Here is an 18,633-nt window from a genome sequence, read left to right as displayed (position 1 = left end):
ATCTAATGTACACTAGATTGGTTGTATCTATGATGAATCTTATCATTTTTCTCAGCCAGAAGACCATTTTACTTTTGAAGTTTCAAACTGATTGCCTATATATATCTTGTCAACATATCTTTAATATTAGGTGTCATCAATAAAATCTAAGATTTTTAAATAAAAATTTACAAAATGCTGCTACTTTAATGCTTTCTTAAAATCTTTTTTAAGTAATTTACTGTAAAAACAAACAAACAAAACAGAAAAGAATAATCACATCATTTTCAATTGCTTTTCCAATCTCCCATTTGGGGTACTTTCCTATGATAATTGCAAAGACAGAGGAAAAGAAAGTTCCCAGGCTAGGGGTCCAATCGGAGCTGCAGCTGCTGGCCTACACCACAGCCACAGCAACGCAAGATCCAAGCCACATCTGCGATCTACACCTCACCTTGTGGCATGCCAGATCCTTAATCCACTGAGCAAGCCCAGGGATTAAACCCACATCTTCATGGATACTAATTGGGTTCATAACTACAGAGCCACAACAGGAACTCCCCATAAATCCTTATCATTAAGAGCTGATCAAACACCTTGTGTAGAGCTCTGAACCATGTGTCAAGGATACAAATTATACAAAATACATGACATTGAGGGGCTTATGTCTAAACTTTTAAAGCACAGAGTAGAATATTGGGTTGAAAAAGAAAACTTGCCTTCATCATGCCATTGACTTCAGAAACTCCAGAATTTTCAAGCCAGAGGGAACAAAGACGGAATATCCACATATCATGCCCTTCTCCACTTAATAAGCAATTGATGTAATTTTCAACTGCTTTACATAAGAAACGTTTACGATCCTTTTTTAATGCACGGAGAGCACCTTCATCCAGCTCCAGCTCTCGCTGAACCTTTATTGTGTATCTTACATTGGATGATTAAAGTAAAACACAAGAGTCATCAGATTTTATATGAAATATAAAACAAAAATGAAAAATCAAGTGTCCATGCCAGGAGAAAAAGCAAAATTCTAAGAATTATAGAGGTAAAAATCTTAAACTTTTGTCTTTAAGTCTGTACACTTCAAAAGTATCCTAAGCAACCAAGGACAAAGCAGACTCTACCCACGGTACTTCATTAGCTTTATTCTCTACCTGCACTAAAATATATAGACCAAAGGCAGGTGTAAATAAAGGATTAAATTACATCAAAATAGGTACTTCTTCCCCATTTAATTTCACCCTATCTCTTTTTCAACTATGTAGATAGAAAAAAACTAAAAGAGAAAAACAAAAACCTAATTATCAATATACTACAATCAGCTTAGAACCACAGCATGAATTCCTATCTGGTTCTGTATCTCTGCGTGTATACAGAGTTGCTGTATTTCTGTGTATCTTGTCACTTGCAGATCCCTTATTACCTGTTGGTTTGAATTTTATGTTCCCTAAGAAGGCCCACTTCCTCTTTGGCTCTTTTCAGAAGAGCCTGCTTGTTTTCAAATTCTGATGATTTCATGTAGTTTTCAATTCTTTGGTACTGAGTATCTGAGAACCGTGCTAAAGAGAGAAATGCCTTCATTTTTCCATTTCTGAGCTCATCATTGCTTTCTCCGTCATAATTTCCAGCAAGTTCCACTGCCTTCACAAAAACACAAGCAATTTATATTACATTTACAGATATTAAATGCATCTAAAGAATTACTCAGATTAAAGAAATATCCATACTAAAGTTTAGCATATATATATATATATATAAAACCTAAATTATATGAATTTAGCTTTTTTCCCCCTTCTTTTTATGGCCACACCTCTGGCATATGGAAGGTCTCAGGCTAGGGGTCAAAACAGAGCTGCAGCTGCTGGCCTATGCCACAGCCACACCAGATCTTAGCTGCATCTGTGACCTACCCCATGGCTTGCAGCAACAATGGATCCCTAATCCACTGAGCAAGGCCAGGGATCAAACCTGCCTCCTCATATAGACAACACTGGACTCTTAACCAGCTGAGCACATTGGGAATTCTTTTCTTGACTTTTCAAAAAGAACCTTGACAGTGCAAAAATAACCACAACAGCTAATATTTGTAAAGAACTATGCAAAAACAAAAAGTTCTACAAAGTTTGTTTTAAAAATGTTATGCTTTTATTTATTGACTTATTGGTCTTTTTTTTAAGGTTCCACATATGGCATATGGGGGTTCCCAGGTTAGGCATCAAATTGGAGCTGTAGTTGCTGGCCTACGCCACAGACACAGCAACGCCAGATTCAAGCCTCATCTGCAACCTATACCACAGTTCACAGCAACTCGGGATCCTTAACCCACTGAGCGAGGCCAGGGATCATCCTCTTGGATACCAGTCAGATTCGTTTCCACTGCGCCAAGATGGGAACTCCACACATTATGCTTTTAATGTTCATTTATTTGGTGAATTAGCTCTTTTTAAAATTTGTTAAACTAGCTATTGTTAAAACTTGTTAAAGACAGAGAAACAGGAAGGTCAAAAGTAGGGAGAGGACTGGAGTCCATCCTACTTGGAGGGTTGGGCTAAAAGTGAATAATAAAGGCTGACTTGAATACTCCTTAGTCAGCTATTTTTCCAGATAAATACGTGGAGAAATTATCAAATATAACTTGTTAGGAGTTCCTGTCGTGGCGCAGTGGTTGATGAATCCGACTAGGAACCATGAAGTTGCAGGTTCGGTCCCTGCCCTTGCTCAGTGGGTTAACGATCCAGCGTTGCCGTGAGCTGTGGTGTAGGTTGCAGACGTGGCTCGGATCCTGCGTTGCTGCGGCTGTGGTGGAGGCCGGTGGCTACAGCTCCGATTCGACCCCTAGCCTGGGAACCTCCATATGCCGCGGGAGCGGCCCAAGAAATAGCAAAAAGACTGGGAGAGAGGACAAGATGGCGGAGGAGTAGGAAGACACGCTCGCCCTCTCCCACAAACACAACAAAAAAAGCACATCTACAGAATAAATGACTCGCACAGAACAGCAAACAATCGCTGGCAGAGGAACCTAAACTCCAATAACGGCAAGAAACTCGTGACATTATTGGGCAGAACAGGAGAAAAGAGGAGAGTGAGAGAAGGCGAATCCGAGCGAGGGAAGGCTCCCGAAAGGGAACTGCGGAGGAGAAAGGGATCCCGCACCCTGGAAAGTCACCAACCGGGCGAAAGATCAAACGAACCGGAGGAATCTCCAGATGCAGAGAAGAGTGTAGCAGTAAGTTGGAGTACGGAAAAGCCGATCAAGAACCCAACGGACCATCTGAACTACGGGCAGAGTCACCAAAAATTGAGACGCCTGGGTGGGGGCTGGGCACTGAGACCTCGGCTCTGAAGGTTAGTCCCCGAGAGGGGGCCGGGGGACGCCTGGGTGGGGGCTGGGCACCGAGACCTCGCCGCCGAAGGTTAATCCCTGAGAAAGGGCCGGGGGACGCCTGGGAGGGGGGCTGGGCACCGAGACCTCGCCCCCGAAGGTTAGTCCCCGAGAGGGAGCCGGGGGACGCCTGGGTGGGGGCTGGGCACCGAGACCTCGGCTCCAGAGATTAGTCCCCGGGATAGGGGGGCGGGGCAGAGCGGAAAATGCTTGGGAGGTCTAGAAACCAGTTGACGGGGCAGAGACTGCCTGGGAGACTAGAAAACAAAGCTGTCGCAGAGGAAGGGAGCAATACTCCAGGAGTGGGGAAGGGGAAAGCCACATCAGAGGGAACCTGGGAGAAGAGCCTGGTCTGCGCCCGTGCTGGGGAGGGGAGGGAAGAAGGGGTGGGTCCCCATAGAATACCCCCCACGCCACAGCAAGCTTACAGGCCAGCTAGCTAGCTGAAAACTCTGCTTCCCAGTGCATCCCCTCCCCCCACCCCCGCCACGCCCTACGCTCTCACGGACCTGGGACTGCCTGCCATCCAGGAGGGCTGGCCTCAACAATTGCCTGAAGCCTACCACCGCAGGGGCTGTCCCTGCACAGGCCTGCTTGCCCTTTGGAGGGGCTACACTTCCGCAGAGCAGCACCAAACAGCACCAGCCCCCGAGAAAAGGCCTGCAGCCTAGAAAAGCTAGAACAAGCTTAGCCAGGCTGTGAATAGATCGGCCTAATTCTCCGACGGTTTTTCTGAGTCGGGTTGCCCCGGGGAGGAGCCTCTTCGGTTTCCAAAGGCCCTGCTACCCGCCCAAGCCCCCAGGGGATGCTCTAGTGGACCAGCTGCATAGGGCTGCCAGCTCCAGGCAGGACCCCCTGAAGCCCAGAAAAGCTGCAACAAGCTCAGCCAGACTGTAAAAAGATCCGCCTACATTCTCAGGCTGTCCTTCTGAGTTGGGCTGCCCTAGGGAAGAGCCTCTCAGGTTCTCAGTGCCCCAGATAGCTGCTCCAGCCCCCAGGGGGTGATGCACCCCTAAAAAGCAGCTGCCCAACACCGCCAACCCCCTGCAAGAACCCCACAGCCTAAAAACACCAGAGCAAGCTCTGCATGGCCAAGTGAAATCTGCTACCATCGCGGTGTGGACCTCTCAGTCCTGTCTGCCCTCAGGAAGTCCTCCTTTGCTTCAAAGAAACACTGTTAGCCCCATCAACACTCCAGAAAAGCCACACTGCCTCAAAAAAGATTGACCAACAACGCCAGCCCTCAGGAAATATTCCACGGCAGTGACAAGGCAAACACTGCCCGATCACGGAGAGTACAACTCCCTCAGGAGAAAGAAAACAACAAGCAAGATGAAGAAGCTGAGAAACCACTCCCAGTCAAACCAACAGGAGAACTCACCTAAAACAGTCAACAATGAAACAGATCTCGGCAGTCTGACAGACCTGGAGTTCAAAAGAGAAATACTGAAAATACTGAAGGAATTAAGAGAAGATATGAACGGTAATGCAGATACCCTCAGAAAGGAACTAGAAAAGATAAGGAGGAGCCAAGAAAAACTAGAACATTCATTTGCAGAGATGCAAACTGAACTAGGGGCAGTAAAAACCAGAATGAATAATGCAGAAGAACGAATCAGTGATATGGAAGATAGAATAATGGAAATCACTCAATCTGGTCAACAGACAGAAAACCGAATCAAAAAACTGGAAAGCAATATAAGAGACCTATGGGATAATATAAAGCGGGCCAATCTACGCATAATAGGAATTCCAGAAGGAGTAGAAAAAGATAAGGGAATGGAAAATATATTTGAAGAAATTATTGCTGGAAACTTCCCAAATCTAAAGGATACTAGATTCAAGATACAAGAAGCACAGAGGGCCCCAAACAAACTGAACCCAAACAGACCCACACCAAGACACATCATAATAAAAATGGCAAAAGTTAGTGATAAAGAGAGGATCCTCAAGGCAGCAAGAGAAAAACAGAATGTTACCTACAAGGGAACCCCCATAAGAATATCAGCTGATTTCTCTACAGAAACACTACAGGCCAGGAGGGAATGGCAAGAGATATTTAAAGTGCTCAAAGGAAAAAATATGCAACCTAGAATACTCTATCCAGCAAGAATATCATTTAAAATAGAAGGGGAAATAAAAATTTTTCCCAACAAACAAAAACTTAAAGAATACAGCAACACAAAACCCAGGTTAAAGGAAATATTGAAAGGGCTTCTCTAAACCAAAAAGAAAGGAAGGAAAGGGAAGAAAAAGAAAAGAAAAAAAAAAAAAAAGAAGAAGAAGAAGAGGAAGAACTAGGACTGAGGAAACTGCAATCAGAGAGCAGTCACTCAAATAAGCCAGCATACAGATTTAATCATGAACATGCTTCAAACAAAATAAAATTAAAAAGAAAAAAATAAAAAAGAGTCATCAAAACCATAAAATGTGGGCAAGGGATGTCAGGAGGTAAATAACCCTTTTTGTTTATATGTATGTCTCTCTTCTTAATTTTAATATAGTAATGAAGTGTTTGAACTTACAGGACCATCAGGCTAAAACACACATTTATGGGAAGGGGTTAGCATACTTAAAAAACAGGGCAATCACAAGCCAAAACCAAATATTGCATTTGCAAAAAATGAAAAAAAAAACCACTCAAGCAGATAATAACAGGAGACCATCCAACCAAAAAAAAAAAAAAAAAATGGAGAACCATAGAATCAACTGGAACACGAGGTTCAAATGGCAATAAATAATCATCTATCAATTATCACCTTAAATGTCAATGGACTGAATGCCCCAATCAAAAGACACAGAGTGGCTGAGTGGATAAAAAGGCAAAAACCTTCAATATGCTGCCTACAAGAAACTCACCTTAGGACAAAAGATACATATAGATTGAAAGTGAAAGGGTGGGGAAAAATATTTCACGCCAATAGACATGACAGAAAAGCAGGAGTCGCAACGCTCATATCAGACAAAATAGACTTTAAAACAAAAGGCATAAAGAAAGACAAAGAAGGACACTATTTAATGATTAAGGGATCCATCCAAGGAGAGGATGTTACTATTGTCAACATATATGCCCCAAATACAGGAGCACCCAGATACACACAACAAATATTAACAGACATAAAGGGAGATATTGATGAGAATACAATCACAGTAGGAGACCTAAATACCCCCCTCACATCAATGGACAGATCCTCTAGACAGAAAACCAATAAAGCAACAGAGATCCTAAAGGAAACAATAGAAAAGTTAGACCTAATTGATATCTTCAGGACACTACATCCAAAAAAAGCAGAATACACATTCTTCTCAAATGCTCATGGAACATTCTCAAGAATCGACCACATATTGGGACACAAAGCGAATCTCAATAAATTTAGGAGCGTAGAAATTATCTCAAGTGTCTTCTCTGACCACAATGCCATGAAATTAGAAATCAACCATGGGAAAAGCAAAGAGAAAAAACCTACTCCATGGAGACTAAACAACATGCTATTAAAAAACCAATGGGTCAATGAGAAAATCAAGAAGGAAATTAAAAACTACCTTGAAACAAATGATAATGAAGACACAACCTCTCAAAATCTATGGGATGCTGCGAAAGCAGTGCTCAGAGGGAAATTTATAGCAATCCAGGCCTTTCTCAAAAAAGAAGAAAGATCCCAAATTGACAACTTAACCCTCCACCTAAACGAATTAGAAAAAGAAGAACAAAAAAGTCCTAAAGTCAGCAGAAGGAAGGAAATTATAAAGATCAAAGAAGAAATCAATAAAATAGAGACTCAAAAAACAATAGAGAAAATTAATAAAACCAAGAGCTGGTTCTTTGAAAAGGTGAACAAAATTGACAAACCCCTGGCCAGACTCACTAAAAAGAGGAGAGAAAGAACCCAAATAACCAAAATTATAAATGAAAAAGGAGAAATCACAACGGATACAGCAGAAATACAAAAAACCATAAGAGAATACTATGAACAACTGTATGGCAACAAGTTTGACAATCTGGAAGAAATGGACAATTTTCTAGAATCTTACAGCTTGCCAAAACTGAATCAAGCAGAAACAGACCAACTGAACAGACCGATCACTAGAAATGAAATTGAAGAGGTCATAAAATCACTCCCTACAAATAAAAGTCCAGGACCAGATGGCTTCACAGGTGAATTTTATCAAACATATAAAGAGGAATTGGTGCCCATCCTCCTTAAACTCTTTCAAAAGGTTGAAGAAGAAGGAATACTCCCAAAGACATTCTATGAGGCCACCATCACCCTCATTCCAAAACCAGACAGAGATACCACCAAAAAAGAAAACTATCGCCCAATATCATTGATGAATATAGATGCAAAAATTCTCAACAAAATCTTAGCCAACCGAATCCAACAACATATCAAAAAAATTATACACCATGACCAGGTTGGGTTCATCCCAGGTTCACAAGGATGGTTCAACATACGCAAATCAATCAGCATCATACACCACATTAACAAAAAAAAGGTCAAAAATCATATGATCATCTCAATAGACGCAGAAAAAGCATTTGACAAAGTTCAACATGCATTCATGATCAAGACCCTCGCCAAAGTGGGTATAGAGGGAACATTCCTGAATATAATCAAAGCCATTTATGATAAACCCACAGCAAATATAATCCTCAATGGGGAAAAACTGAAAGCCTTCTCACTCAAATCTGGAACAAGACAGGGATGCCCACTCTCACCACTGCTCTTCAACATAGTTTTGGAAGTCTTAGCCACAGCAATTAGACAAACAAAAGAAATAAAAGGCATCCATATAGGAAGAGAAGAGATAAAACTGTCACTGTATGCAGATGACATGATACTATACCTAGAAAACCCTAAGGACTCAACCCCAAAACTCCTTGAACTGATCAATAAATTCAGCAAAGTGGCAGGATATAAGATTAACATTCAGAAGTCAGTTGCATTTCTGTATACCAGCAATGAAACATTAGAAAAGGAATACAAAAAAATGATACCTTTTAAAATTGTACCTCACAAAATCAAATACCTCGGAATACACCTGACCAAAGAGGTAAAGGACCTATATGCCGAGAACTATAAAACTTTAATCAAAGAAATCAAAGAAGATGTAAAGAAATGGAAAGATATTCCATGTTCCTGGATTGGAAAAATCAATATTGTGAAAATGGCCATCCTACCCAAAGCAATCTACAGATTCAATGCAATCCCTATCAAATTACCCATGACATTGTTCACAGAACTAGAACAAACAATCCAAACATTTATATGGAACCACAAAAGACCCAGAATCACCAAAGCAATCCTGAGAAACAAAAACCAAGCAGGAGGCATAACTCTCCCAGACTTCAAGAAATACTACAAAGGCACAGTCATTAAAACAGTGTGGTACTGGTACCAAAACAGACAGACAGACCAATGGAACAGAATAGAGAATCCGGAAATAAACCCTGACACCTATGGTCAATTAATCTTTGACAAGGGAGGCAGGAACATCAAATGGGAAAAGGAAAGTCTATTCAGCAAGCATTGCTGGGAAACCTGGACAGCAACATGCAAAGCAGTGAAACTAGAACACACCCTCACACCATGCACAAAAATAAACTCAAAATGGCTGAAAGACTTAAATATACGACAGGACACCATCAAACTCCTAGAAGAAAACACAGGCAAAACACTCTCTGACATCAACATCATGAATATTTTCTCAGGTCAGTCTCCCAAAGCAATAGAAATTAGAGCAAAAATAAACCCATGGGACCTCATCAAACTGAAAAGCTTTTGCACAGCAAAGGAAACCAAAAAGAAAACAAAAAGACAACTTACAGAATGGGAGAAAATAGTTTCAAATGATGCAACTGACAAGGGCTTAATCTCTAGAATATACAAGCAACTTATACAACTCAACAGCAAAAAAGCCAATCAATCAATGGAAAAATGGGCAAAAGACCTGAATAGACATTTCTCCAAGGAAGATATACAGATGGCCAACAAACATATGAAAAAATGCTCAACATCGCTGATTATAAGAGAAATGCAAATCAAAACTACCATGAGATACCACCTCACACCAGTCAGAATGGCCATCATTAATAAATCCACAAATAACAAGTGCTGGAGGGGCTGTGGAGAAAAGGGAACCCTCCTGCACTGTTGGTGGGAATGTAAACTGGTACAGCCACTATGGAGAAGAGTTTGGAGATACCTTAGAAATCTATACATAGAACTTCCATATGACCCTGCAATCCCACTTTTGGGCATCTATCCGGACAAAGCTCTACTTAAAAGAGACACATGCACCCGCATGTTCATTGCAGCCCTATTCACAATAGCCAGGACATGGAAACAATCCAAAAGTCCATCGACAGATGATTGGATTCGGAAGATGTGGTACATATACACAATGGAATACTACTCAGCCATAAAAAAGGATGACATCATGCCATTTGCAGCAACATGGATGGAACTAGAGAATCTCATCCTGAGTGAAATGAGCCAGAAAGACAAAGACAAATACCATATGATATCACTTATAACTGGAATCTAAAATCCAGCGCGGATGAACATCTCCTCAGAAAAGAAAATCATGGACTTGGAGAAGAGACTTGTGGTTGCCTGATGGGAGGGGGAGGGAGTGGGAGGGATTGGGAGCTTGGGCTTATCAGACACAACCTAGAATAGATTTATAAGGAGATCCTGCTGAATAGCATTGAGAACTATGTCTAGATACTCATGTCGCAACAGAAGAAAGGGTGGGGGAAAAAACTGTAACTGCAATGTATACACCTAAGGATGACCTGACCCCCTTGCTGTACAGTGGGAAAATAATAAAAAAAATAAAATAAAATAAAATAAAAAGGCTCTGATAAAAAAAAAAAAAAAAAAAAGAAATAGCAAAAAGACAAAAAAAAAAAAAAAAAAGAGTCACTGGTGGTGGGTGTAGAGAGAAGACATATTTGGGCTTACTTTCAAAATATGCTCCTTAATATATATATATAATGAAATATATTATTTCATGCTGCCTTAAAGAGTATACAGGACTACAATAATATATAGAAAAGTGAAATCATACTTTTATTTGCATTTGAAATACATTTGGTCCCAATAAAAAGATCAAATGTATTAATTCTAAACAACTCTCTTAATGGTTGCTCAAAAATCTTACCTTTTCTAGATAGGTCTGCATGATGACTGCAGGATTTTCTAAACAAGTTTCTGCTAACCAGGTGCCACAAACTCGTAGACATTCTATGTGTATAAGTTTTAGCCTGGGATCATTCTGCATATAAAAACAAAAATCTTAAAATATAATTCATTATCATGACTATACGAAAAGATCTTTTGTATACTGAATAAAAAAGCACATTAAAAATGTTTTTCCTCATTTGCTTTTACCTTATAATAATTCCAAATATGTAGGTTTATAAAATAATCATCCTCTACCACTTATTAATACTACCATTATTGGAGCAGTTCACATTTTTGAGTTCTTTTAGATGCCAGGCATCTTCTAAATGGCTTTAGAAATAAGACATTAGAAATAAGCACTTTTATTATCCTTAATTAGAAAATAAAAACTGAGGTGCAAAGAGGGGAGGTAATTCCAGGGCCCATGCTGTTAAGCAATATTTAAACATCATGTCAAATGAGCTCCCAGGGCTTTGGTACAATGATGCTCTAATAAAGGAGGATGTCATGCAAGTTCCCATTATATAAAAGTACAATAAGTTGATAGTCACTAAGTAGGGGTTTAGCAGAAGGATACCACTGTGGCCGAACCTTTAAAAATTTCATGATTCCTACAAATGCTGCTACTTTGTCCCATCGTATGCTGGAGATAGAGCTGAAGACACAATCAAGTTTACAATAACTAATATAGATGATATTAGATAAAATATTAGACATGATATTTTCAAGGTAATTGGATTGACAAACTAATTATTTCAACTTGCTTTGTTCTCTCATGCATTAACTTCCATTTTTTTTATGTCATTTCAAATTTATAGTAACTATTTCATCTTTGTTTCCACATACCCTTCTTGAACACCATATAAAGTTAAAAAAAAAAATAAGACTTAACATTGGGATAAATTAATCTAACACAAGATGGACTAATAGAAATTTTGTAAACAGGAAAAATGAATACTTTTATAAACTTCTTTTACAAATATTAATTTTTAAGACTTCTTTTTACATCTTATTCATAGATTAGTAATTTCAAAGCTTTAATAAAATTGGTAGTTATTTCAACACATTTAAAATATTTTAATGCATAGTAATTCTTCTTATAAAATAGTACAATGCTAATTCAGTCAATAAAAAAAGTGAACCTCTGTACAACTGGCATCCAACTTCTTGATCATCTGCTTGAGAATACTCAGGGCAAGACTCTGCTCCTTTTTTGCCCAGAATACTTGTGCTTCCTCCAGCTGCCACTCAGAGACTCCACAATTAGCTGAATTATACTGCTTAATTTGAAATATTGCCCTTTCAGGGAGCTGAAATGAAAATGACAAATGAGAATAAATACACTATCATTATACCACTACCACTACTACTAATAAAAGCAGTCACTGCCATTCACTACCATTCAAGATAGGACCTTACTATCTGTCAGGACTGTCTTAATGCACTTAATTCCTCACTGCCTTCCTAGTCCTCATGTCTGCTTCTCTCTTTTTCTCATTGTATACAGACATATATATATATAGTATATGCATACACACAGTATATAAAATCAGAGTTGTTATAAATACAGTAGGGTTAGTAGCTTCTCATTTTTAACCAGGAAATTGAGGGTTAAAGAAGCAATACCTTGTTCAAGACTCAAACTCAGGTTTAATTACAATCTGGGAAATCTTAAACAATGATGCTATATAATATTTTGATAGCAATCTTTGTTTCTCAATGACATTCCTTCCTTACTTACACTTTCTATTTTCTGGGAAATAAAAAGGAAAGGCCAAGAGGTGAGTTGACGTAGTTTTAAATCTGATTACCTGAGTGTTCTGGAAAGTTCGGGCTAGTAGGGAAAGTTCTACAAGGTGCTTGGTGAGGATGTCCTTGAGACACTCTCTTTGGGAGTTTTCCATTTCCTTTTCCATCAAGATCTCCAAAATGACTGTGCGTAGAGCCATTATAGGCTCTTGAAAACTAAAATCACTGTCTTTGAGAAGCTGGGAGTGTTTCCACCACTTATTGTATACTTCAGAGGGTTGCCTATCTGTTACTGATCTGAAAGCCAAATCACAGAGTTCATGTAAGAAAGAGAGATGAAAAAAAATTACTATTATGCAGGTTTTGAAACTTAAGATACAACAAACATAAAGGAATTTTTGCAGTAACGTGACTGGATCTTCTAAATAATCCAAAATAAGAAACCTACAATATGCGCAGACCTTTAACCATCAGTCAACAGCGAACCCACATAGGTGACAAATATTATTAATGATTTTCTTTCTTTTTTTTAAATTGAAGTATTATTGATTTACAATATTATGTTAGTTTCAGGTATAGAGCACAGTGATTCAATATTTTTATAAATTATACTTCCAAGATTTTCTTAAAAATATTCTTTAACCTCACAAAAAAGCAGCATTTCTAAATATATATTCTTCTGAAATGAGAACATATTCATCAGGCCTGTTACTCAGAACACCTACACTTCACAGTCTGGCTTCACTGCTCTCTGTGGTAGGAGAGGACAGTCAGCAAGGGAATGAAGTAAACTCATTCATTACCTACTAGGTACTAGGGCACTTCTAGGATAGCATGGCAGAGTATACACAGACTGACACAAATGCAGTGCAGCGTTCAAACAGATGGAGTATAATGTGCTATGGCAAAAATAAGAGGAAACAATTTTCTAGAACAGAGGAAATGCTATCAAGAGATAACTACGGTAAAGCTAAATTTTTAAAAAAAACCTGAATTTTTACAATGAGTATTTTTGAAAATGCTTACTTTAACAAGATAGTTGACCAAACTATTTTTTCTCTTTTTTTTTTTTTTTTCTGTCTTTTGTCTTTTGAGGGCTGCACCCCCGGCACATGGAGGTTCCCAGGCTAGGGATCCAATCGGAGCTACAGCTGCTGGCCTACAACCACAGCCACAGCAATGCCAGATCTGAGCTGCGTCAGCGACCTACACCACAGCTCACAGCAATGCCGGATCCTTAACCCACTGAGCGAGGCCAGGGATCAAACCTGCAACCTCATGGTTACCAGTCAGATTCAGTTTCCACTGTGCCACAACGGAAACTCCTGACTAGACTATCTTGACAAAATGAAAGAAACTTGTGGATGGTCTCTATATAGTTTTTATTTTTAAAATCACTCTCGGGAGTTCCTGTCGCAGCGCAGCGGAAATGAATCTGACTAGTATCCATGAGGATGCGGGTTTGATCCCTGGCCTCGCTCAGTAGGTTATGAATCTGGCATTGCCGTGAGCTGCAGTGTACGTCACAGACAGGGCTCAGATCCTCACTGCTGTGGCTGTGGCCAGCAGCTACAGCTCCGATTCGACCCCTAGCCTGGGAACTTCCGTATGCTGGGGGTGCAACCCTAAAAAGCAAATAAATAAATAAATAAATAAAATCACTGCTGGTAACAGAAAGGCTGCACTTTGGGATACAGAGTCATTTGAACCACCTACCTTGAGAAAAGCTCCCCAATGTTCTCAAGCTCTCCGATGGCCTGCAATCTGCTAAGTGTGGGGTAGAGGGAATACACAGACTCAAGGCTGCCCTTGCACAACTCTTCCACTTCTTTAACCCTAGTGGCAGAAAAGATAAGACACATGAGAACTGAGAAGAAGTGTCCAGGAACATAAAAGTTCAAATTTATTACTAAAGAGTTCTCATTATAGGCTTTGCTGTCGACTTAATAATACCAATATTCACAAGCACCAGCATAAAGCAGTGCAAACCAAGTAAAACTCACACTCATACAGACCTATATCTAAATCCCAGTTTTACCAGTAATGGCTGTATAACTTTGAGCACATTACTGTATTCCTCTGAACCTAAGTTTACTGCACTTCTAAAATTATGTTGAAGATTACAGAATACATTCGGGAAAGGCTTAACAAAGCGGCTACCACATAAGCACTTAAATGGTAGCTTATTATTTCTGTAATAAAATACACAATTATTGGGTCACAACTACTGTTAAGCAACAACAACAACAAAGTGTTACATTTGTTTAGCCTGCTATAGTTAGGTTCTTTCTTGGCATTGTCTCATTTGCGCTTCATAACAAGACTTTAAGAATTGACATTAGTGACCAGTTTATAGAAAGAACACTAATGTTAAGAGAGGTAAATGCCATAAAACTACTAGGGGAGACAAGATTAAAAGTCTCAGGAGACTGGCCCAGGAAGAAAGCCAAGGAGTGGGAAACAAGACTTTCTGGAGGGTTCAGTGTAAATAACTGATGAAAGTTCCCAAAAGGAAATTTTTTTTTAAAGGAAAGAATATATTTGAACCACATAAGCAAAGAAAAAGGTATTACATAAGAAAAAATTAATGTAACAGTTTATGTAAGTACTTAACATATAAGCATGCTCTCACATCTAAAACAAAAAATTAAAATATTGGTACTATACATATATAAGCATATGCGTGTATACATGAACATATACATATTTTACAATTATGCATTAAAAATTCTCACATAAACATTTAAGACATGAAGAATACTTTTTCAAGTTACAGAAAACAATTAAGAGAGGCACACTCATAATTCTTATGAAAACATGCTTGCAAAACATAAAATTCATCTGAGCACTCATTTCTCAGACCTGTAAAAGCCTTGAAATTGCTCATTGTTGAATTCCTCCCATTTTTGCACTGTTTTGAGTCCCAACACTGATTAGTATAAACTATGATTACACAGGTAATTGTTTTAAAGAGAGAAAAGGAAACGGCAAGGAAACATCCTGACCACAGCCACCAGGTCCTTATCCCTTCGCCAATGTGAACTGTTGTGTTGAAATTATTCGTCAAGTTTTCAGAAAAGAAGCCACGACATTAAATGTTAAAGGACAATAACTCTTATAATACCTGGCATATTTGAGACTTTCATAAAAGGTGGAGAATTCTCTATCTCTTAAAGACTGCAGAGCATTGTACAATGATTCATGGTAACTGGTTCCTTCCATTCCTTTGCTGTGAGACAGTTAAAACAAGAAAGAAAAAGTATATTTAAAAACAGAATCCTAAGATACACAGATTTCATATATCAAAAGGTAAAATTTTAAATTAAAAGGTACTAGGCACCAGATTCTAGATGCAAGGGATCCATTATTGGACAAGTCAGATCAGGTCCCCATTCTCATGGAGTTTATGCTCTGGCTTGAAGAAGATGGACAATAAATAAGAAAAATATCAGGCAGTGACAAAGGATATGAAGAAGAGTAAAAGAGGATAACAAAACAGAATGACTGGGTGGCTACTTTAGAATGAATGGTCAGAAGAGGTCCTCTGAATATGTCACATTATTGAAACTGAGCAGGGCCTTATGGGGCTCCTGGGAACAAGACTTTCTGTGTCCCCCATTTCTTGTTTTTAGGGAATAAGCTTCAGCCTCCAAGACCTTCACTGAGTTTCAAGGGCAGGTTCAAACAGGTGATCATCAGGAAAGATATAGGATGCAGAGACCAAGGAGGAGCAGTCAAGAGACAATAGTGCAGCCTCGGGGGGAGGGTCCTGCTACCTCTTCAAGGGATGCACATAACAATATCTGAGCTCTTACACAGATCTAAAACCCCTAACAAATGAAAACCAGAGAAGGAGGACCATCAGAGCCCGTCCTGGAGCCACTAAATACCAACTCTGAAGAAAAATGAAAGCTTGCATCTACACTGATCCTTATCTGTGGCCCTATTTTCTACTGCCAAATATAAAACCACTTGCTGGGAGTTCCCATTGTGGCTCAGTGCTTAACAAACCCGACTAGGATCCATGAGGATATGGGTTCGATCCCTGGCCTCGATCACATTGCTGTGAGCCATGGTGTAAGTCACAGACACGACCCGAATCCCGCATTGCTATGGCTGAGGCGTAGGCCGGCAGCTACAGCTCCGAATGGACCCCTGGCCTGGGAACTCCCATAGGCCATGGGTGCAGCCCCCAAAAGACAAATAAAATAAAATAAAATAAAACCACTTCCTATTCTCTCCCAAAGAGGGCGCAGTCTTTAAGGCAATAAAGCTATTTTGTTTTTCTCCTTTGCCCAAACTCTATCTCCCGTGTTTCTACTTGGCACCCATAGACAGGCTGAGTTTTGGCAACATTACTAAACTATACTCTGAATAACAAGTAGCTACTACCTTCATGGTAACAGGGAAAAAAGGAAGATACATTTAAGCTTTTAAGTATGAACAGCTTGGCCTGATGGAAAAGCATGCAGGCCTATGTGGCTGAAATAGAGTACACAAGGGGAAAAGAGCTCATGAAAATTTACAGAGGCAAGTAGGAGTCAGCTCACAGAGCAAAATATTTTTAAAAGATGAGAGCATATCTCTAAAGTAAAAGCATCTAACAGTTTTAAATCTGAAAGACATTCTAATTAACAAAAACTTTTTTCTACAAAAGCAATTAAACATACAATTAATACGATTTAATTTTTGATTTATACCATCAAGTGACTTTTTATATAAATACACAACCTTTTATCAGCTTAGGTGTTGAGGTTTTCATTCACAACATGTGGTAATCTTACATGCAGGTTATAAACATTATCTTCCCATGTTAGTGATATAGCAGTATTTTTATATAAAAGAAAATATTTCACAAATAAATAGTCTTTTGTGTACCATCTACCCAATAAAAGTACATCTGACAAACTAAAATGCTTGTGGCAGGGAGTGAGAAGGGAAATGACTATTTTTCTTAGGTTTTATAAACAATAAGTAAGAAGATCCTTATGAGAAAATAATTTTCATATTTCTATTTTCAAAAATATCTTGAGATGGAGGTGAAGGTGCCCCAATAGAAAAAAAGAGTGAAATTCAAGCTTACATACACTGCAGCTGCTGGCCTACAACCACAGCTACAGCAGTGCTGCTGGATCTAAGCCCTGCTGCCACTGCAACCCTATGTCACAGCTTGTTTACGGCAACACTGGATCCTTAATCCACTGAGCAAGGCCAGGGATCAAACCAATATCCTCATGGATACTAGTCAGGTTCTTAACCTGCTGAGCCACAAAGGGAACTCCTTATTACTATCTTATTTAAACATTTAGGCGTACCTGTAGCTAACAGCATCTACAAAACATAAAAACACATTCACAGAGCAAGATAAAAACAGTTTATTATTTGTAACTATAGAAATAGCAATAAAAGATGTCTGAATTCTTACTTGACAGAAACGCAGCTGTCCCACTGCATATTCCGCCAGGCCACTTGATAATGAAGTTCCTGGAGTTCAGCACACTGCTCTTTATTTTCATGGTCTAATCCTTTTAAATAGACAGAAAGAATATGGCAGAGCCCTAAATTCTGCAAGGCCTGAGCAAGGGTTAAAACAAAAAAAAAAGTCAGTAATCAAAAATAACAAAAAATCAGAGAAACAAAAAATAGCAATCAAACATAAAAAATAACTTTAAAATTTTAGTAGTTCACAATATCACTTAAAATCCCCAAATACTATTTCTGTGTTCTCCCCAAAACACAATGATGGAGCTCAAAGGCTCTGTTTTGATAAAAGAATGGCTAAAGAATATTAGCCAGTAACAGAAATGATAACTTCTGGAACAAACTCTAGTGTCAACTAGGAGAAATAGCTTACATGAGATTTTCCATACAAAGGACTAAATTCACTAGTGGGCACATTGTACTTAGTCAAGAAATGTCTTCTGTCGTTAGCTAATGATATTATGACCAACAAATCTACAAAAATATCATTCAGGTCAGTGACCTTTCCAATTTACCCTGTGTATCCCTCTGAGTTTTTATCCCAGTGTCTGAAAAACAAATAACATTCAAAGCTTATCGCTAGAATCTATTTGGTTGTATAAATATTCCACTGACATACTGAAATACTCTGATCACTACAGTGTTTTACCAAAGCAGAACAAAAGTACCTGAATGATTCCTGCCTGGCGAGTTGATGAAGAGATTGCTGTCTCAAGGTCATATGTTACCAGGGCTTTCCCCCACATTGCTTCATGCTCATATGTTCGTAGTCTATAAGAAAAGATTTTTTAAAGCTTTATAGAGTCCTACATGCATGTAACTTCTTCACAGCAAAATTACTATAGCATTATC

At 39.0% G+C, this 18,633-nt stretch overlaps 1 protein-coding gene across 13 annotated transcripts in view; it reads right to left on the bottom strand.

The window, feature by feature from the left end:
• Positions 1-18,633, bottom strand: part of ATM (ATM serine/threonine kinase) — a 138,941-nt gene that overhangs the window by 33,296 nt on the left and 87,012 nt on the right. For all 13 annotated transcript variants that reach the window (XR_014814217.1, XR_014814218.1, XM_084974015.1 and 10 more), the window contains 9 exon segments: positions 18,450-18,552; positions 17,726-17,874; positions 15,425-15,529; positions 14,017-14,136; positions 12,363-12,597; positions 11,694-11,861; positions 10,529-10,642; positions 1,406-1,623; positions 699-906 (listed from right to left, as the gene is read on the bottom strand). Coding sequence is in view for 11 of the 13 variants with exons in the window: in XM_084974015.1 (XP_084830141.1) it covers positions 699-906; positions 1,406-1,623; positions 10,529-10,642; positions 11,694-11,861; positions 12,363-12,597; positions 14,017-14,136; positions 15,425-15,529; positions 17,726-17,874; positions 18,450-18,552 (1,420 nt within the window). In the remaining 2 variants the exon portion in view is untranslated.

The sequence above is a fragment of the Sus scrofa genome, chromosome 9 (assembly GCF_054392235.1).
Source record: "Sus scrofa isolate SSC_HxYL_T2T_F1_AM1 chromosome 9, Sscrofa_HxYL_maternal_Yorkshire_Landrace_v2.0, whole genome shotgun sequence".
Classification (NCBI taxonomy): domain Eukaryota; kingdom Metazoa; phylum Chordata; class Mammalia; order Artiodactyla; family Suidae; genus Sus; species Sus scrofa.
Note: the sequence above shows the minus strand (reverse complement) of the source record. Positions and strands in the feature narration are given on the sequence as shown.